Source organism: Capra hircus, chromosome 18, assembly GCF_001704415.2.
Source record: "Capra hircus breed San Clemente chromosome 18, ASM170441v1, whole genome shotgun sequence".
Classification (NCBI taxonomy): domain Eukaryota; kingdom Metazoa; phylum Chordata; class Mammalia; order Artiodactyla; family Bovidae; genus Capra; species Capra hircus.
Window position 1 is genome coordinate 49,108,234 of NC_030825.1, and position 20,716 is coordinate 49,128,949.

The following is a 20,716-nucleotide window of genomic DNA, read 5'->3' on the forward strand; positions in this document are numbered from 1 at the left end:
AGTCCTGGCACCACTATACAACTCACTCTGTGATTCATCCTTTCTCTTCCATAAAGTGGAGATAAAATACCTAGCCTAGTACCACATACGTAATGCACTAGGTGGCATACGATATCTTAGTTCCCAAATTAGAGATTAAACAAGCGTTCCCTCCAGTAGAAGGGCGGAGGCTTAACCACTGGACAGCCAGAGAAGTCTCTCTGTTAGTCATTTTTAATTGAGTACCCCTTAGATGTCTGCTAAGCACTTACATACAGGACTAATCCTCACAAACAACTGTAAGAGATAAGCGTTATTACAGTTATTACACAGATGTCAAACAACTTAGAAGGAACACAACGATGGTGAATGGTGAAATCAAATACCTAACCTTTGCCTGCGGACCAAATTGCACTGGTAGAGTGCAGTCTCTTAATCACCATGGTATATTGCCCTTGCTCCCTCTCTGAAAGGCTTAGGGAGGCAGAGGGGTGAAGGTGCAACGCGCGCACTGTTATCGATGGATTAACTCGGCTGTGTGTGTGCGTAACTGGGATTCCTGGTCCCTGACAGAATTCCAGCTCTAAAGAGGAAAGGAGGAAACGGGTTTCTGGACTTAGAGCGGAGTTGGGAGAACAATATTTGGTATGGGATGCTTTAAGAGCAGAGGGCATTTGGGGGAGTCGGAGGAAAAGCTGCTTCTATGTCGCAGCACGAGCGACATCGCTGGTCTGTCGCGACAGCCGGGATCCAAAACGCCTGCTCTGGATTTTTACAAAGCCAGGTGGGTTTTCCAGCGCCCTGACTGGTTACGCGAAAGCACGCGCTCTTGTATTCGGCTAAGGCGGCGAACCTGGGGGCGGGTTCTACCTCCTCCTACACCAGTTGGAATGACGAAGGCCCTTAGCGAGAAGAAGCTGATTGGTCAGTTATAGGGGCCGCGCGCACGCCGCTCCTGGGGCGGAGCCTCCCACCGACCGGCAGGGGGCGCGCGCCTGAAGAAGAGGAGACATTCGCATGGAGGGGGCGGAGGCCGGGGAGCAGGAGTGGGCCGCAGTGGCCCAGGACCTGCTGGCCCTGGGGTAAGGGGAGCCGGGTGTGGCTGGGGGTGTACGAAGGGGCAGGTCTTCCCTCAGAAATTCCTATTAACCTCTCCCACCCGCTCCCGCTCTCTCGACCGCGCCGCAGGTATGAGGGTTGCCCGGGGGCAGCGTCGCCGGGCACCTCGTGCCCAGACTTCAGGGCGCTGTGCGCGCGGCTGGCGGCGGAGCTGGCGACTCTGGGTGCCCTGGAGCGGGAGCGAGAGGAGGGCACGGAGGCGTTGAGCGCCGGCGATGGTACGCATGGAGGGAGGTCGGGAGGTTTGGAGCCTTGGGTGCCGCCGCCACGCCCTGACCATATCCCGCCTTCAGTAGGTCCCGGCGCTGAGGAGGAATTCCTGCGGCAGTTGGCCGGCCTGTTGTGGGACTTGCAATGTCCGGACCGCGAGCTCTGCGGTGGGGACTGCGCGGCCTCACTGCGGGAGCCCGACGCGCGCCTGCGCCTGCTGCGTGAGCTGGGGGCCAGGCCGGCATGCGGAAGTGGGCGAGGCTACAGTCTCGAGGGGGGCGGGCTCTGCACGTTGAGGTGGAGCCAGGATTGCCCCCGCCTCCAGGGGGCGTGGTCACTAACTGAGGAGTTCCAGCCGGGCGGAGGAGGGTGGAGGGCTCTGGGGCGGGCTAAGGGCTCTGAGGTGGGCGGGGCTAGGATTCTGACGGAGGTTTTTGAAGCTCAGGTAGATTGGATAACACGGAGTCAGACAGGGTGGTTCCGAAGTGAGCAGGGTTTGAATTCTGCAGAAGGAGCTAGGTCTCGAAGTGGGTGGAGCTTATCCTGGTGGTGGAGTCAGGGCTCTAGGTGGGTGGAACTAGGAGGCGGGAAGTTTCGAAGCCGCTTGAACTGTTTGACCCCGGTAGGGGGTTGGCGGCCCTCCTTGTTTGCACTGCTCTTTTTCCCTACTTTTAGGCTTTCTCTGCTCCGAGGTCCAGGCCGCCCGCCTCCTCCGCCTGCGCTCCAGACTGGATCCCAACCCCGAGCCATCCTGTGGGGAGGGGGCAGAGGCGGGATCTGGCATGGTCCAGGAACTGATCCTTACTCTCCAAGCCCTGGGGCTGCCCAGACCCACGCGGGGGACCCCAGCCTGTCAGCTGCTTCGGGACTTGCATGCCAAGGTAGCCAGAGTCCCCTCCACACCGTGGCCACCCCACCTTCCTCGTAGGGGGAGAGCCCCCTCTCCAAAGGAGGCTGCAGGAGGAGTGCCGCCGCCTCTGATGTTTTCATCAGGAGAATTGTGACTGCCATTCTTGGTTCTATGGCCGGGGTCCTCAGGGTCATAGGGAACTGGGATTCACTGAGGAGTCTATCCGATTTCTTCGAAGTTAACTCTATCTTCCTCCTTCTCCCATCAGATCTCCGAGCTGCTGCCTTCCCTGCCCCCAGAGTCCCTGCAGCCCCTCCTCAACCACCCACTGGACGCACCCAGATGGGTAAGGTTGTGTATGGCTGTAAGTGAACAGTGTTCTCATCCAGAGATGGGAGTGAGGGCGACCCCTGGCGTGACTGAGACCTTTTCCCCCAGGAAGCGTTGGCATCTCTGTCCCAAAGCCTGCGGGATCAGTATGGCTGCCGCCGCTGCCTCCTCCTCAAGCGCCTTGACCTCACCACATCTGCTTTCCACTGGAGTGATCGGGCTGAGGTATGGGCAGAAGACCCAGGCGGGAGCAGTTGCGGGAGCTGTGGCTACAGCGGGGAGGAAGGAAGGGCCAGGAATATGACCCTCTTGCTGATTCTGAGACCTAGGACATTTTAGAATCCTGTGAGGTTGGGGATGTGGAATCTCTGGGCCCCCAGGGCATTCTAGAATTTCCTGGTCTGAGCAGGAAGGGTATTTAGAGCAATACTCCTTATTAAAAGATGTGAGGGCCCTCCCTGGCAGCCCAGTGGTTAAGACTCTATGCTTCCCTTGCAGAGGGCAGGGGTTCAATCCCTGGTTGGGGAGCTAGGATCCCTCATGCTGCATGCTGCGTGGCATGTCTCCTCCCCCCAAAAAACATACATAAAAGATGTGGGAAGCACACAACTTTGTAAGTCAACTATACTTTGACAAGACAAACAAAAATCGTAATGAAATATTAAAGAAGAGAAGATGTGGGCCTGAACAGGGAAGAGAGAGGCTTTCAAGGTTACAGGTCCCATCTGGTGAGTGCTCATGGGCATGTTCTCCCACTACCTCGTAGGCCCAAGGAGAGGCCATGAAGGCAGTGCTCATCCCAATTCGAGAGGCTCTGACCTCAGAATCAGATATCTCCATTGCACATGTGCTGGCTGCCCGAGCTGATCTGTCTCGCCTTGTCCCAGCCACTAGCAAGACTGCCCGCCGAGGGACTTGCTGTGCTATCAACAAGGTGAGCACCTGGGGATGGGGAAGGGCGCCAAACACCCTTGGCCTTCACACTGGCCTTTCAGTCGCCTCTGCCCTGGACCAGCTTGTCCTCCCCTGCCTGGGCTGCTGCCCTGGCCTTCTCCTTAGGTTCCTGGCCTCTGGACTCACCACCTCTGTTCCTCCCTCTCCACATGGCATTTAGAAGGAAATTTCCAACTCAAAAATCTGACCATGTCCTTCCCCAGCTCAAAACCCTTCTATGGCTCCCCAGTGCCTTCAAAACAAAGACCATCTGTTTACTGAGCCCTTGCCCACCTCTCGTGCTTTGGCTTAAAATCCTCCCCTATCACCCCAGTCTGTTGTTTTGGGTTTTAACCATTTTTAAAAGCAAAACTACCCTCTGTTCAAATGATTAGGCTCAAATTTAGCCTCTTACATCTCTGTTCAAACAGTCTTATATGACCTGGGCTTCCTAGCTAGCACTAGTGGTAAAGAACCTGCCTGCCAACGCAGGAGACATAAGAGACACAGGTTCAGTTCCTGGGTCAGGAAGATCCCCTGGAGGAGGGCATGGCAACCCACTCCAGTATCCTTGCCTGGAGAATCCCATGGACAGAGGAGCCTGGCGGGCTGCAGTACACGGGGTCACAGAATCAGACCTGACTGAGACTACTGAGCACACACATGATCCTTAGGGCCTAAAATCCAGCACAGCAAAAAGTGAAGCAAAATTTTAAGGAAAAAAACCAAAACACTGATTTGCTGGAAATGTTCTACAAAGCCCAAATATGAAACAGACAAAAGCTGAAGTGCCCTCATTCATATTGCTGGGGATGTGGACCTCTATCATCACCCTCCCCTGTATTCCCGCTTTGCTGAGGCCCCTTGACTGAAAGCTCCAGGACTGCATCTCCCACCATGCAGCCCCCACCACTGTACCACGCAGCATGCAGGATCTTGGTTCTTCGACCAGGGGTCGAACCTGTGCCCCCTTCACTGGGAGTGTGGAGTCTTAACTACTGGACTACCAGGGAAATCCCCAAATCTGCCCTGCCCTCCCTGCTGTTCTCTTGGGTCTCTGGTCCCCTCGTCCAAGATATTTTTCTTCTCTCAAACTCAAGTCTAATCATCTCTCAGGTGCTTATGGGCAGCGTTCCAGACCGGGGGGGCCGCCCAAATGAGCTGGAGGCCCCCATGCCCAGCTGGCAGAGCAGAAGAGAGGATGGAGGCGGGCGGAAGGCAGGCCGCCAGTGCTGGGGCCGGAAGAAGAAGAAGAAGTAAAGGGGGACTGATGATTGCGGGGAGGGTTCCTTCATGCGATGCTCATCTCTGAGGAGTCACTCTGAGGGTTTCTCTTGGCACCTGGCATCCCAGCCCCATATCCCCTGTTCCTGAGGCCCCAAAGTCCTCCCTGCATCTGCCATTCAACACCAAGGACCATGTTCTCTGGAAAATAAATGTAATTTATATGACAGCCCTAGGACCTGTCTCTGTGGGGGCGAGGTCAGGGGTGCTCAGATTTGAGGTGACATTGGACGTCTCTGTTCCCTGGGTCTGAACAGGCCCCTACTGCTCTGACCCTTCAAATTCCGTTCTCTTCAGCAACAACCTTTGCTCCTGTGGGCATGGGGCACGAGACAGGCAGGCATTGGACAAACATCTGTCAGTAACCAGTGTGTGCCAGCCCTGTTCTAGGCATTGGGGATACAGATAATAAAACTCCCTGGTCTCCTGGAGCTACCTTTCTGGTGAGGAAGGGCAGACAAGAAAGTTTAGTTTGTCAGATGAAGAAAGGGCTTTGGAGAGAAAGCAGGAAGGCAGGATTGGGGGACTATGGGGGGATTGCAGCTTTGTGTGATCCGGGGAGGCCTCACTAAGAAGGTGATACTTGAGCTAAACCCCAGAGAGGGAGCCACGTGGACCCCCTTCCCGGCAGAGGGAGTGTCCTGTGCAAAGGTCCTGAGGTAGTGTTTGGGGGCATGATCAGGGACCACTGGGGCCAGTGTAGCTGAAGCAGGATGAGTGAGGGGGTGAGTGCTGGGAGGTGTCAGGGGCAGACCATGTGGGGTGAGGCACAGTGAGAACTCTGGTTTCCCTGAGTGAGATGGAGCCACAGGAGGGCTCTGAGCAGAGGAGGGGTTTGATCTGACTTAGGTTTCAGAGGCTCCCTTCCTGTTCCACCCTTTCTCTGACCTCTCCCACCTCAGAGTTTGGAACTCTACCCCCTGTCCCCTCTGGCTCCTGACCCATACTGACATCAGTGCAGTATACTGGTCAGTAGCTTCCATGTGAGAGGCAGACAAACTGGGTATGAGTCCTGACTCTTAACACTCACGAGTTCTGCCCCCTTTGGTGAGCAGTTTGACCTCACTGAGCCTGTTTCCTCATCTGTAAAATGGGAATTTAAGGACTTGGCAAGATGATGATGTTGTTTAGTCACTCAATCGTGTCCAACTCTTTGCGACCCCATGGACTATAACCTGCCAATCTCTTCTGTCCATGGAATTCTCCAGGCAAGAATACTGGAGTGGGTTGCACGGATATCACATGCAAGAAAAGGGAATACAATTAACAGCCACTCTGATGCAAAAGAAGAAAATAACTTTCTTTTGGAGTAAGAGATGACAGAAGCTTCAACAAAGGCAGTGTGGATGGGAAGGAGACGGAATAACAGGACTTGAGACTGACTCTGGAGGAGGAAGTGGGGAAGAGACGAGACCAAGGCAACATCTAGGAGTTCAGCTTGGAGGACTTGGTGGGTGGTGAGGCCTTCACTGGCAGAGGGACCTGGAAGGAGGATGACATGGGGTGACGTGGGGAGTGTACAATGTTCAGGTTCACTGCGGGGAGAGCCTCCCCGACGTGTCAAAGTGAAGTTTCTTTAGCTCATTCTGAGACGTTGCTCTTTTGATGAGTGGAATTTACTCCAATATTTATTAATGTCTGATCTGTTTGGCCTTGATCTTGACATCTTATAGTTTTCTTTCTGTTTTTCTTCCTAAACTCACTTTTTCTTTTGTACTAGGGGTTACCCCTTCCCCTCCCCACCAATATACTGAAATTGCTGTCAACATTAAAAATTAACCCATATCTACACCCTCCCACCCAAGCAGTTGAGGACTTTTGCATCGTTTCACTTTTCCTGTACTTCCCCAAGTCTGTCTGGGTTCCCCCAGGCAACTAGGCTGGTCTCCCCGTATCCAGCTGAGGGTAGGGGGCAGTTCCTCCTCACCGTCTCTGGTTCCCAGGAGGGGTGTGGGGACTCTGTCTGGGTCCAAGCATGGCGAACGTGGCACCCAGTCTCAGGTTCCAGGGATAGCGTGTAGGAGAGATTGTCCTCGGAGCCTGTGTGTAGGGGTGCAGGTGGGAGGGACGTAGGTATGATGGGAAAGGCCTCATGATCTCGGAATGAATCCCCATCCGTCCACCAGGACCCCTTCCCAGGACTGCCACACCCTGGGTCTTACCACAGCTGGCCTGGGGAACTGGAGTGGGTGGGGCAGGGGCTTCTGGGGGACTCCCATCGCCCTTGGCCCCTGGCCTCTTCTTACATTCCACCTTCACTTGGTCTCTGCAGTGTCTGTGGCAACACAGCCCACAGTCTGGGGGAAATTCAGAGGTTAGTGCCAGAGGCCCAGTCCACGTCCCCCATTCTTCCAGCCTGCAGGTCCTAGATCCCCTTTCTCTACTGATGCTCCACTCACCCCGACAGCGGTAGCCTTGCTTGGTGACACCCCAAAGCTGGGAAGAGAGAGCAGAACAGGTTACCTAGGCTAGGAGAGGGAGGGCTGTGATTGGGGTAGGGACAGGGACTGTCTGCAGGAAACCATCCAGGTTTTGGAAGTGCCCAAGGCTAGAGGCCTCTGTGGGGTCTGGAAGACTAAAGGAATTTGGAGATTTGTCTCAAGTTTGGAGAGACACCTATGATATGAGAATCGGACAAAATCTGGAGATAATAAAACATACATTCTATGGGCAGGGGTTGTGTCTGTTCTGTTTCTGCCTGTCCCCTTCCACCCCCACCCAGAGCCTGTAACTGTGCCTAGCGCCCTGGAGGTGCTCAGTGTCTATTCAGTGAACGAAACAGTGAATTTGGAAAGCAATCCAAGGTTTGCGAATCGGTCTTGGTTTGGAAGTGAGAGATCTGTCCATTCCACAGACTGGAGGATAGATTTCCAAATCCAACTGGTTTTGGAAATTGTACAGAGTTTGAATCACCCGGGGCCTAGAGACTTGGGAGCCTGATTCAGTTTGCAGATAATCTACCCATTCAGTCCAGTGCGTGGATGCTCAGTTGTATCTGACTCTTTTCGATCCCATAGACTGTAGCCCGCCAGGCTCCTCTGTCTGTGGGATTTCCCAGGCAAGAATACTGGAGTGGGTTGCCATTTCCTCCTCCAGGGGATCTTCCCGACCCAGGGATCGACCTTGTGTCTCTGGTGTCTCCTGCATTGGCAGGCGGATTCTTTACCACTGTGCCACCTGGAAAGCCCTTATTATCCAGGATTTGGCAGTTATCCAGGATGCAGACTGTCTGGGATTTGGGCATTGTCTAGACTTCAGCATTATCCAGGGTGTAGGGAATAGCCATTATTTAGGGTTTCTGTGAAGTGTTTGTTGTTAAGTCGCTCAGTTGTTTCTGACTTTGTGACCCCATGAACTGAAGCACGCCGGGGTGCCCTGTGAAGTACGGGGACTATTTGAGGCTGGAGGATTTTCCTAAATATGGGGATTATCTGGAGCTTGGGGACTGTGAGCACGACAGGGGAGGGTTGGCTTTCCCAGCCCAGGCTGTGAAGAGTTAGGGCGCTCCAGGAGGGGTCCCTCAGGGTGATGGTGGGCAGAATGCTCACGAAGCCACTGCAGCTGTCACAGAAGGTGGGCTTGCGGAAGGTGACCTCCTGGAAGGTGTGCAGGAAGGCCAGGCCCAGCTTGGAGCAAATGGCACTGGCCCGGAGCAGGTATCCTGTCAGCTCCTCACGGCTAAAGGAGCCGCTCCTGGGGGAGAGACTGCACTTTAGCAGGCCTGGCCCTGTTCTCCCAGACCCAGGAGCCCTGGCTACCCCATGTCCTCATCTTAAGGGAACCCAGGAGTCAGGAGTACCTACCCCTGGCGGGGGGGTGGGTGAAGCCCGTGGCAGGCGAAGGGGAAGTTGCCTGAGAGTCGCTCAAAGTCCTCCTGAGAGATGGTGCCGCGGCCGTCAGGGTCATAGTTCTTGAACACAGACTTGGGAGGAGCATGGGAAGGGGAGAGTAAGGTCAGATCAGGGGCCCCACCATTATCTTATTTTTTAATCTTCTGTCCACACCCCACGGCATGTGCAATATTAGTTTCTTGACCAAGGGTCGAACCCATGCCCCCTGCATTGGCAGTGTGGAGTTGTAACCCCTGGACCACCAGGGAAGTCCCCGGGGTCCCCACAGTCTTAGATCCCTCCTCCGGCTCAGGGCTCCTCCTCACCTCCACCAGCTGCTCCACATGCCGACCCAGAGTGACTGTGTCAGGCTTGGGCGTCACACCAGGGGCCCACTCCACCACCAGGGGCGCCTTGAAGGGGGAGGGCGGCTGGGGCAGGGACAGAGGGGCACAGTTAGTCAGGGCAGAGGCTTGGGCTGGAGGTCAGAGGTCAGGGCTGGGGTCTCACCAGACTCTTGGGACAGCGGGGCTCCCGGGCATAGGAAAGCTCATAGATCTCGTCCTCCGTGTAGAAGAGATCCAGGGAAAGCTGGGGATGGGCAGGATGTTAAGGACCCTTCTTGTCTCCATCCTCCTCCCTGCAAGCTAGGACTGCCCAGACCCCCAATCTCCTCCTCTTTCCAAAACCCCTTTCTCCTGGGACCCCCATGGTCCTCTCTCCCACTGAGCCCCCATTCACTCTCCATACCGCTGGCCTCCTAGTCCAGAAACACCATCTTCTCATTGAGGTGTTCTTTGTTGTTTGTTTGTTTTTGATCCCATTTAGAATTGCAAACCTCTATCGCTTTCCATTGTCTGTTTCTGCTGTAATTTTCTCTATAGCACCTATTTCCTAAAAGACCATACGGTTTACTTATTTACTTTTTTCACTGGCTATCTCCCCGAGGAAGTCAGCCCCACGAGACAGCAATTTTTTTTTTTCCTGATGCGCACACTGCTGTGAGCCTAAGTGCCCAAAGTAATGTCTAGCTCACAGCCGGTGCTCAATAAATATTTGGGCTGATGGCCTCAGAGCCAGCAAAGCATGGCAGCTTAGGCACCAATCATCAGAGGGCAGGACCAGCTTCGGAGGCAGGCCCCACACGTAGAAGGGCCTTGGGTTCATTTAAGGCCCTCTGTCACCCTCTTGAAATTCTCAATAATTTCAAACAAGGAGACCCACATTTTCAATTTGCTGGTGATCCTGACTTAGGATCTGAAAGTCAGCTTTTCAGCCTTTGACTACATGGTCCTCCAAATCCCAGTCTCTGTCAATTTATCGCTCTTTAGAAAGAAATCCTCTATCTTCCTATCTATCTATGTAAAATAAAATATAGCCAGAACTGCACACTTGCAGTCTTGGGACATAGTGTGATGGTTAACATATATTAACACTCATGTTCTGAAGCTGGCCTGCTGTGGGACAGGGGGCGAATGACCTCACCTCTGTGGGCCTCAGTTTCCCAATCTGTAGAATGGGCAAATAAGGGTCCCTTCCTTGTAGGCGTGTGAGGATGGAATGAAGTGCTCTCTGGAGACTGTTTAACATGGTGTCTGGCACACAGAAGATGATTAACAACTTATTATCTTTTTGCTTAGATTCCTGAATATGTTATAGCTTGGAATTTTGATCTGTTGGTGTGAGAAGCTCAGAACCTTGAAGTTCTGAGCCCAAAGCAATTCTGGACCTAAGATCAATGGATATTTCAGTTCCTTGGTGAATTGGGGGAAAATGCCAGGTCTTAGTTGTGGCATGTGGGATCTTTAGTCACGGCGTGCAGACTGTTAGTTGCATATGGGATCTAGTTCCCTGACCAGGGATCGAACCTGGGCCGTCCTGCATTGGGAACTTGGAGTCTTGGCCACTGGACCATCAGGGAGGTCCCCCAAAATGCATTACTTATATACAGCTCACTGTGTTCCAGATACTATTTTAAGTACTTTGTGTGAACTGTATGAGTGATATTTACATGAATTATATTCTTTTCAACCACTCTCTGAAGTACATCCTATTAGTATTCCCATTTTGCAGTTAAGGAAACGGGCTGAGGAGTTAAGTGACTTGCCTGAGATCACACAGGAAAAAACAAAAACAAAACTTACAAGCTCTGGCTTTAAAACCCATGCATTCCAGTGCTACTCTACTATTCTGTCCTGACCCTCATCCACCAGGACCCTAAATCTCAGGGCCCTACAGGCGCAGTCTCTGGGAGCTCAACCAGGGCAGCTCAGGGCAGCTCACCGTGAGCAGGTGCAGAAGGTCCTCGCTGGCACTGCACGGGGGGCGCTGTTGCTGCAGCGCTGCCAGCTCCTGCAGCCGCAGGTAGAGGCTGTTGAGTTTGGGCAGGTGCAGGCGGCCATCAGGCAACCTGTCAGGCTGCGCCTCGTTCAGGGCCACCAGATCCTTGAGGTGCACACCCAGGACAGGCAGCCGGAAGTCCGTGCAGCCAGCCCAGGTACGGCGGTAACGGGCGTAGTTGTTGTGGGCTGCCAGGAGCTCCGTCAGCTCCAGCAGGGCCTGTGTGGGAGGGGCATGGAATGGGGGAGGCTGGCTCTGTTCCCCCAGCTCCCTGAAGGGGAGTACCCAGCAGTCTGTGGTGTGGCTTCGGACCCCCAGGGGCCCAGTGGCATTTTGGACCTCTCCCCAAGCCCTCCATGTCCCACACTGGCTTCAGCATTATTCAGACTGCTCTTTTTCTTGGGTCCCCATCTCAGAAGGGCCCCACTATCTCCCATTCCCCAGCCCAGAGTGATTTTTCAAAAACCCAACTCTGATCATGGGTACTGTCATCTTTCCTAACTCCCCACTGCCCTCTAGATAAAGACCAGACACCTTAGCTGAGCTTGCAAAAGACTCAATAGAATCCTCCTTGCCCCCCTCCCTGGGTCATCTCTATCCTAATATCCTGTCACGTCCTGACCTCAGCCACACACCAGACTCATGGATGACGCACTCTCCTTAAGACACTTTCAGGACACCCCAACCCATGCTCCTCCCATGGGTAGCCCAAATGTTGGTATCCTTGAGGACATGATTTCACTCCCCACCTACACTGCAAGTTCTCTGCTAGCATCTCTCATCTGTCTCCCGCCAGTGCTGCTCAGGACCAGACACTCAGTAGAGAGTCGTTAGCACCATGGGTGAAGAGGGAGGAAGAGTGACAGAGGAGGACAAAGCCTGGGGGTCTGTCCGATTTGGAGGAGCAAGGTCTCCAGGGCTCCTGGGAAGGGGTGGAGGGGGTTGGGAAAAGTGTGAGGGCTCAGGATAATTGATCACTGGAACTTTGGGGAGGGCAGTGGGAGTTCACCTTGGTGCTGTCAGGGCTCAGGTGGGCATGGGAGTCCTTGAGTCTGGAGATGGCACTATGACAGAGGCCGCCGGTGACTGCCATCAGCGTGTTGAAATTTTGCAACTGGAGGAGCTTCTAGGGAGGGAAGGTGATGCAGAAGTGGTGGGTACCACATGGAGGACAGGTAAATTGGGGGTTCAAGTGACAGCATCCCCCCAGCTGAGATGAAGTCTTAAGCATGTGTGTGTGTGGGGTGCCGTGTAGGCATCAGATAGGTGAGATGTACCAGGCAGGAGTGGGCTGCAAGCAGGTATGTGGGCATTACCAGGGGGTCATGCAGACGATAGACTAATGTGAGGTCAGATGAAAGTAGGGGGAGTCATGCGAGTATGGGGAGTTGGACCAGTTTGGGGAGTCAACAGGTCTGTGTCAGGCGTGGAGGATTCAGAGAGTTTAGGGTGTCAGGCAACTAGGCGGTCTCTGCCCTGGGAGTCAGACAGGTGAGAAGGGGCAAGAAGTCCTGTGCTCTGGGCAGGAGTTAGGGGCCGGGCAGAGGTGAATGGAGCCAGAGTCATACGGAGGGGTCAGGTAGATATGAGAGACAGGTGCGGGGTCAGCCAGTCACCAGGAACAATAGCCTCACCCTCCCCTTTTTCAAGTTTAAGAGTGGAGGTCGCTGGGGGGAGAAGGTGGGGCCAAGGAAGAATAAGATGCGCAGACTGAGGAGACCCCAGGTAGAGGCCAGAACTTCTAAGCCTAGCGGGCCAAAGAGGGGAAGCGAGGCATGCAGAGACGCCAGAGGAAGGGCGTGGTCTGCGAGGAAGTACGCAAGGGGGCGTGGCCACGCTGGGGGAAGGAGGGCTTCCCTTTTCTCCAGAAGGGAGGGAACCTAGGAGGAGGGGGGAGGGGAGGAAGGGGGTTGGGGAAGGAGGGAACCGCGGGGCCTAGGGACACCCCAAGTGATGGGGCCGGATGCTGTCATTGTCCTGAAGGGGCAGCTGGGTCCTAGGGACCGGGACAGGGGATGACGCGAAGGTGGAGGCAAGAAAGAGCCTCCTCTTCCGTTGCCCTGGCGACAGAATATTTGGGCGTAGGGCTTGGGTGACGGGGTCAGGACGAACGTCGTCACCTGCCACCTCTGGGAAGAAGGAGTGGGGCCACGGCGGGTTTGCGTGGTGAAATCAAGGCCGGGGAAGAAGTACCATCACAGTCCTGAGTTAGAACGATGGGACTGAGGCCTCTGGGGCATGGCCAGGGTGGGACGAAATGCTGCAGGGCGGGACCAGGAGATGGTGACGTCACAGGCCGAGAGCCCCGCGGGGCAGGTGTTCAGAAGGTGGGCCTCACCTGTGCCACGCGGATGAACTTGTCCAGCACCTGCGCTCGCTGTGCAGGCCCCGGACGGCTCAGCACCATGACCTGCACCCAGCGGGATACACTGTTGCTGAGACCTACAGATCCCTCTAGGGTCGGGCAGCCACGCACAGAGCCCTGCAAAACGTAGTCCCGCAGGTCCTGGGGCTGGGGGAGAGGTGGGCGTCAGGGTGGGCCCTGGAAAGCTCAGGCCCTAACCCTCACTCTCCCATCCCCCCAGCAGTCACGACCTCCGATGTCCTAGCCAGGCCATCACATGTCCCTGACGTCACCATGGCCCCTTTCATCTGAGGAGAGACGTTTAAAGAAAGCTGGGCTCTGTTCTGAGTCCTCTGTCACAGCCTTACAGCAAGCTGATGAATACTATATGATTCCCATTTTACAGATGAGGTCACTGAAGCACAGAGAGGCTAAGTAATTTGCCCAGGGTCACACAGGCTCAAATCACCTTGGGAACTCAGTCTATTGCCCTTAACAGTATACCTGACTTGTATACAGAAGAGGATACAGAACTAACTGCTATTTGTTCTGCACAAGGGGTCAACATTACATACCCATGTCCACTGCAGTGTACAGTCAGGAAATTTTCACATTAAGGAACCAGATCCCCACCTACCCTCAAAATGATGTCAAGATGGCAATAACTAAATACATATATAGTTTGAATGTGAAGTCGCTCAGTCATGTCCAACTCATAGTTTGAAGCATTTTAAATAATCATTTGAGTAGGTAAAATATGTCAAACTATGCCAATTTCATATGCTTCAACTGGATGGCATTTACACTGGATCAGACACTGATCCTATGAAAATGAGTGTTAGTCGCTCAGTTGTGTCCGACTCTTTACGACTCCATGGACTGTAGCCCGCCAGGCTCCTCTGCCCATGGGATTCTCCAGGCAAGAATACTGGAGTGGGTTGTGGTTCCCTTCACCAGGGGAAATTCCTTACCCAGGGATTGAACCCAGGTCTCCTGCATTGCAGGTGGGTTCTTTACCATTTGAGCCACCAGGTACCTATGAAGCAGGAACTAAGCCCCCCTTTTACAGCAAACAGGCCAAAGCACAGTGTATTTAAATGCTTCTCAAATAAATGAACAATTAATAAAAATATTTTGAGCACTTACTATGTGCCAGGCACTGTGACAAGCCTTTTAGAAATATTTATTTATTTGGCTGCACTGGTTCTTAGTTGTGGCATGTGCGATCTAGTTTCCTGACCAAGGATCAAACCTGAGCCCCCTGAATTGAAAGCAGAGTCTTGGCCACTGGACCACCAGAGAAGTCCCCTGTGATGAGCATTTTTAAACGGACATATTAGTTTAATTTCCCCAATGAGCCAATGAACTATTATGACTTTTTTTTCACACATGAGAAAACTCAGTCCCAGAGAGGTTGAGAAACTAATTCAAAGTCACACAGGTTGGAAGGGGCTGATGGGATTTGAACCCTGGGGGCTCTGTACTCAGCCAGCTTAACTTATTTTCCTGTACCCTCTAGCACCCAAGTTTGACAGTTTGGGTCCTCTCAGTCCTGCCAGGCCCTGCTCCACCCTAAGCCATCCCCAGCTGGGAGGAGAGGGGTCCTTACTGTGATAGCCTGGAAGGACCGGAACTCCAGGTAAGTGAGATGCTCTGCCAGCTCCCCAGTCTCCAGGTGGTCAAAAATCAAGGACACTTTGCACTTCTTGCCCAGGCCTGGGCTGCTCATGGGATGTGGGGGGCCTGGGCCACCCGGGCTAAGCCTATGGGCAAAGAGAGGCAGCGTATTAGAGGGACTCAGGGTGGGAGGTGTCGGGGTGTGGATGGGGAGGGGAAAGGACTGACTCACCGACTGGAGAAGTCTCCTAGGCTCTTCTGGACTGAGTTACCCTCCTGCTCCACAGTGGCCCAGAAGCGGCCGATAACCTCTTCTAACTGGGGGTCCTGGTGCATCGTCTCAGGGTGTTGGGTCAGCCAGTATCTGGGGGTGGTTTAGAGGTGGTAGGATGGGGCTGCGGGGAGGGATGCAGGTCTCTGAAAGGGGTCTCGGGCTGAGGGATCTCTAGGTGCTGGGCTTGGGGGTGGTGACTCTAAATATGTACAGGGGGGTCTCTGGAAGGCCAGGGTTCAGAGAGGCACCAGGCTGGGAGGAGCTCTGGGAGTAGGGCTGGGGGCCTCTTATTACAGGCTGACAGATCTATGGAGGATAGACTGGGCAATCTTGGGAAGCGGTTCGGAAGCACAATAGTCGGGGCGGGTCTCAGGGACTAGGCTGGGGGCCTATGAGGTGAGATTTTGGGGTAACAGGGTGAGTGGAGTCTTAGAAGCTAGGTGAGTATATGGGAGGTTTCAGCAATTTCAGGAATCTGAGCTGGAGGTCTTGGGGTACTAGCTGGGAAAGGGTCCATAGTATCTGGTCAGGCGTCTCTAAGAGGTGAGGGTTCTAAGGAGAACTGGGAGGTTTTAGGAAAGAAGCCAGGGGGTTCTCAGAAGTGGGATGTAAGGGAGTAGGACTGCATAGTCTCTGGGAAGTGTTTTTTTTAGAGAGTGGCAGCAGGGTGAAGATCCTGGGTCATCATGGGCGTGGAGTCTTGGCCCAGGCCTACCTGACCAGGTGACAGATCTGCAGCTGTCTCAGCTCCTGCGTGCTCCCTGTGGCCTCCTGGTACTTGAGTTTGGTCAAGGCTCGGTCATCCAGCATCTCAGACCTGACTGCTCACCCCGGCCCCACAGGCTCTCACGTCTCTGTCCTCCGCCCTCCACCCACTGCTTATGGCCCAAGGAGGATATAAGGTCAGCAGACGGGCAGCAAAGTGGGCAGAAGGCAGCACCCAACTGTGCATGGCAAGTACCATGTTGAGAACGTGGTCCCCACGGCGCAGGCTGCCAGCCGAGTCTGCAGGCAGGAGAAGGGGACTCTGGGTCAGAACGGCCCCTGCTGGACAGCCTGGTTCAAACCCCAGTTCTACCAGTGACTCGTGTGTGAGCTCGGGCACACAGCCTGGCCTCCTTGTGCTCCAGTTTCCTCGTCTGGACTGTGCATGGACCAACATCGTGCCTGGCAAGTCATGCTGAAGATGGAAATAAGAGTCAGACCCCCCACCCCCCGCCAACCTGCTGCCCCGTCCATGCAGGTCAGGAAAATGAAACACAGGTATCTCTTGTGTTCCGACTACAGTGATTGAGATTCATTCCACATACTCCTGCTCTGTTTTTGTACCCCTCAAATTGAGCCCAGAGAGAGGTGGGTGCCTGGCCCAAGCTCAGACTTGGGGGAGGCTGGCCAGGGAGGGGGAAGACTCACCAAAGGACTGAATGCATTTCTCCAGCAGCTCATCTTCGCTGCAGCCGCCCTCGTTCAGCATGCCCAGAGCCATGGAAGCCATAACCTTGCTGATTTCCCGGGGGCTGGGGCATGTCTTGTGGCGGCGGGCCGGTCGGGGCCGGCCCCGCCCCCCTGTCTTGCCTGGGCATTCCTGGTGGGACTTCCTGTGGGAACATCCCCTGGGGATTCATTTGAGCCCCTTCCTTTAGGCAGACCCCCAGCGTTCTTCTTGACCCCAATGCCCCAAGGCAACCTGGGAGAAGCTTCTTAAAGGCAAGGGGCTGGCATTAGTCCTGACCTACATTGGATCCATAGGAGAAAACCCCAGTAGTCCAGATCATGGGAGCCATCTCCTACAGGTAAACTCCAAGGGAACCAGGGGGAAAACCCCGAAGGCTACCCTGATTGCCCTCTGAGGGAATCATGGGAGAAGACCCTCCAAGGACTAGTAAGGACCCACCAGGAATCATAAGAACTCTCACCACCAACCACTGCCCCTGAATTCTCCTTGACTGTGTGGTCCCGAGACCTCATTGAAGAGACTTCCTGTTGGCAGACGGGTTACTCCAGACCTCCCAGGGAATCATGGAGAGAAGATCCCCCGAGAACTATTCTCGTCCTCCCTAGGGGGATTCATGGAAGGTTCTGCCTCCAGGGCCACTCCTCAGAATTCCTCTTCGCAGGGCTTCCCTGTTGGCTCAATGGATAAGAGTCCACCCGCCAGTGCAGGGGACTCCAGTTTGATCCCCAGACCGGGAAGATTCCACATGCCATGGAGAAACTAAGCCTGTGTACTACAACTGCTGAGCCCATGCACAACTACTGAAGCCTGTGCACACAGCCGTGCTCTGCAAAGAGAAGCCACTACAGTGAGAAGCCCAAGCACCCCCATCAAGAGTAGCCCCCTGATCTACAGTGAGCACCCCAATCAAGAGTAGCCCCCTGACCGCCGCAACTAGAGAAAGCCGATGCAAAAAAGCAATGAAGACCCAGTGCAGCTGAAAATAAATTAATTAATTAAAATTATTGAATTTTAAAAATTGGGGGAAAAAAAGACAGAAAAAAGAATTCCCCTTTGCCTTCTAACAGCCATCCCTCCTCCCCTGAGCCCTCCGGAGGGAAGCAGACTCCCGAGATTTCATTCCTCTCTTCTCTCCCTCTCCTTGATCCCACTAAGGTGACAGACCCCCCTCCCCCAAGCCAGCCTTTCAGCAGGACTGGAGTCTCAGCTATGAGGCTGGGTCTCTAGATTTGGAGCCTGGAGAGAAGATACGGGTGCAACGTGGCCTCATCAGGGCTCTTCAGAGCTGGGTGCGGTCCCTTGGGCTAAGGCAGCTTCAAGAAGTTTAAAAATAGTCCTCACTCTGCCTTTTGCCTCTCTGAGGCTCCTGTTCTAGTTGGGGAAGGAGGGTAATGGGGAGACAGGGCTGGTGAAGGAAGGAGGGAGCAGAATCCAGGCAGAAAGCCTTGGCTTCCACAGGAGTCAGATAAAACTGGGTTGGAAGGACTTCCCTGGTGGTCCAGCAGTTGTCTCTGTGCTTCCACTGCCGGGGGCATAAATTCAATCCCTGGTTAGGAAACTAACCTCCTGCATGCCTAGAGGCCAAAAAAAAAAACCCCACCAAAAACCAAAAAACTGGGTTGGAGAAATTTGTGCTGGCTGTGTAACTTTATGTTAATGACATCATTTCTCTGGACCTCAGTTTCTTCATGTGAAAAATGAGAGTCATCTTGGGACCTTCCCCAGGAATTTATTATGAACATTCAATGCCCTGCTCTTCAAAAGTGCTAAATAAGGGATTAAGTTTGCTGAGGCTGTTAAGTGGCCAGGGGTGGGAAAGTTAGATTTGAGATGCAGAGAGAGAATGTGATGGAGCAAACTAAAAGCCAGGCTAGGGGGATGGGGGTGAACAGAAATTGGGAGACTCTCATAACAAGGGCACTGCTATGTCCCTGGAGCATCCTGCTAAGTCGCTTCAGTCGTGTCCGACTCTGTGTGACCCCATAGACGGCAGCCCACCAGGCTCCTCCGCCCATGGGATTTTCCAGGCAAGAACACCGGAGTGGGGTGCCATTGCCTTCTCCGAGCATCCTGAGGGCTCAGTAAATCAGTACTGAATGTTGTCGAGTAACAGCTGGCATTATTGAGCACCCACTGCATACCGGGCAGAGAGGTAAACACCTATCTATAGATCAGGGATTTTCAAAGGAGGTCCAATCCCAACAGCATTACCTGGGAACTTGACATAAATAGAAATTCTCAGGCCCCACCTCAGATCTACATCAGAAACCTTGGCGGTGAGCCCAGAAGCCTATGTTTTAGAAGGCCTCCAGGCGGCTCTGATGTGTGCCCATGCTTGAGAACCACAGGTCTAGGCTGTACCACTGAGGGCTTATGAGCCCATCTGAGGAGGGGCTATGATTGATCTACTGACTGAAGAAGAAACTGAGGCACAGAGTGGGCAAGTGACTGACTAGGGTCACACAGCCAAAGAATGAGGCAGCCAGGTCTCCACCACTGAACTCCTGGATATTATAGGGGAGGGGCCTTTTGCCATCAGAGACAAACTGGGGGAGGAAGGAGAAGCTGCCTAAGCTAGGGACACAGCCACCATTGCCCCTGTGAGGACAGGAGGGCAAGCTTCTCCAGGTTATAGGAAGCCTACTCTAGAATCTGCGGGCACAACCAGCTGCTAGGCCCTTACCTTCCGACTGTCTGGCCCCCACCTTCCCCGCAGTAGCATCGGGGGACAGCCAGGAGTCGCTTAAGAGGCAGGGAAGCCGCCTTGCCCCTTGGCACACTCCCCTCCCCTAGGGTAGGGCCCTGCAGGAGTCTGGAGTTTCCAGTCCAGCGGGCAGCCATGAAAACCCCCGGGAGGACAGAGACACCCAGCCTAGGGAGCCAGGATGACTGAGGGGTGTGAAGGGTGCGGGGGCGAATGGGATCAGAGCAGCTCGAATGCCAGCAGAGCTAGGATAAGACACAGCCGCCCGAACCAACAGCCCCAGCCTGAGCTTTCTCTGGACACCCCGAAGCATCTTTCCACCTGGCGCCCCCTGCTTCCGCGACGGCTGCGAGAGTAGCTCGACACCGTGCCCCCCTCGTCAGAACCTTCCTGACCTTCTCCTGCAGCCCGAGAGAGACCCAGGGGCTCACGGAGCTCCGGGTCTCCTTGGGGAGGGTCCTCTCACCTCTTGCTGTCTTTCCTGTTCATGCTTCCTGGGGGGGAAGGGGGGTCTTATAAGAGTGAGGCTCAGCTCCACCCCCCTCACCACTGCTCCAGCTTCTTAGCCCGTTGGGAGCTGGGGCCTCCTCGGCGCTTGGGAAGGAAAGAGGAACTGCCCCTCCCCACCCAGCCCCAGGCCAGGGGGAAGGAAGAGGCTGGGGAGAGACCAAAGGTCCCCCCTCCCCCCACTTGGGGATCCCTTCAGGCTGAGGTTTCCGGTGCTGCCGGCCCCCACCCCCGATCACCCACACCCGGCGGGCTCTCTCTATCTCCCCCATCTTTCGATCTCCAGACCCGTGATTCTCTGTTCTGTCACTGTCATGCTTCAATAAAAGCCCTTTTTAAAGAAAATAAGCCTAATATGACACATTTATGTACACACACTCAAAAGAAAAGTCTGTATTTCTGTCAGGACATACTTACTTATGCACAGAAGTTTGATTGGAAAGTCACAATATATGGTATTTTGTATATTTCTTCTTCTATTTCTTTTATTTCTAGCTTAGTTTTAATGCCATTTATGTCCCCAGAAAACATTTTCACTCTATTGCTTTTATTGCAAGAAAACCTCATGCAGCACCTACTGTATGCCTCACACTGTTGTAAAGGCTTATATTAACTCATTTAATTGTCACACAATCTTAAAGAATGTTATTATCAAAACATTGCAGGTGGAAGCTAACCCCCTGGGAGCCCCCACCCTATCCCACTGTCCCTCTTAGGCAGGGCTGACACCTGGTTGGCTTTCATCTGACCTGTTCGCTGTGAGTTTGTTTAAATACACAAAAACATGCTCATAGAAACAGACTTTTCTTTTGAGTATGTGTGCCTTTTTTTTGTTTACCAAAATGTGTCATGCTTGGCATATTTTTAAATGGAAGTACAAAGAAGAGTCAAATCATAAGTGTTTAGGTTGCTGAATGGTGGCAAACTGAATACGTCCAT

The 20,716-nt window shown here is 53.8% G+C and overlaps 2 protein-coding genes across 5 annotated transcripts; one reads left to right on the top strand and one right to left on the bottom strand.

The window, feature by feature from the left end:
- On the top strand, window positions 945-4,874 carry FAM98C (family with sequence similarity 98 member C). Of its 4 annotated transcripts, none has more exons than XM_018062337.1 (8): window positions 945-1,061; window positions 1,168-1,316; window positions 1,392-1,529; window positions 1,984-2,189; window positions 2,427-2,504; window positions 2,597-2,713; window positions 3,255-3,422; window positions 4,538-4,874. In XM_018062337.1, the coding sequence occupies exons 1-8, from the start codon at window positions 997-999 to the stop codon at window positions 4,679-4,681; spliced, it is 1,065 nt and encodes a 354-aa protein (XP_017917826.1). In that variant the 5' UTR covers window positions 945-996; the 3' UTR covers window positions 4,682-4,874. The 4 variants fall into 4 exon arrangements, with proteins under 4 accessions (XP_017917826.1, XP_017917828.1, XP_017917830.1 ...); XM_018062339.1 differs by having other exon boundaries at window positions 1,395-1,529; XM_018062341.1 differs by lacking the exon at window positions 3,255-3,422.
- Window positions 5,985-19,859, bottom strand: RASGRP4 (RAS guanyl releasing protein 4). The gene is made up of 17 exons (XM_018062342.1): window positions 19,737-19,859; window positions 16,524-16,708; window positions 15,997-16,115; window positions 15,826-15,887; window positions 15,069-15,200; window positions 14,829-14,982; window positions 13,214-13,387; window positions 11,885-12,001; window positions 10,819-11,094; window positions 9,046-9,126; window positions 8,862-8,966; window positions 8,509-8,627; window positions 8,254-8,398; window positions 7,105-7,141; window positions 6,868-7,002; window positions 6,633-6,745; window positions 5,985-6,187 (listed from the first exon to the last, which is right to left on the bottom strand). Exons 1-17 carry the CDS (start codon window positions 19,757-19,759, stop codon window positions 6,131-6,133), a joined length of 2,034 nt encoding a protein of 677 aa, XP_017917831.1. The 5' UTR covers window positions 19,760-19,859; the 3' UTR covers window positions 5,985-6,130.

What these genes read in the sequence shown, in the direction of transcription:
- FAM98C (XM_018062337.1), top strand. Translation starts at nt 997, where the DNA reads ATGGAGGGGGCGGAGGCCGGGGAGCAGGAGTGGGCCGCAGTGGCCCAG. An exon ending in CAGGACCTGCTGGCCCTGGG is followed by an intron (nt 1,062 to 1,167) that starts GTAAGGGGAGCC and finishes ACCGCGCCGCAG; the next exon opens with GTATGAGGGTTGCCCGGGGG. An exon ending in CACTGGACGCACCCAGATGG is followed by an intron (nt 2,505 to 2,596) that starts GTAAGGTTGTGT and finishes CTTTTCCCCCAG; the next exon opens with GAAGCGTTGGCATCTCTGTC.
- RASGRP4 (XM_018062342.1), bottom strand. Translation starts at nt 19,759, where the DNA reads ATGAACAGGAAAGACAGCAAGAG. An exon ending in CACCCACCCCCCCGCCAGGG is followed by an intron (nt 8,399 to 8,508) that starts GTAGGTACTCCT and finishes TCTCTCCCCCAG; the next exon opens with GAGCGGCTCCTTTAGCCGTG. An exon ending in AGTTCCCCAGGCCAGCTGTG is followed by an intron (nt 6,746 to 6,867) that starts GTAAGACCCAGG and finishes CCCTACACACAG; the next exon opens with GCTCCGAGGACAATCTCTCC.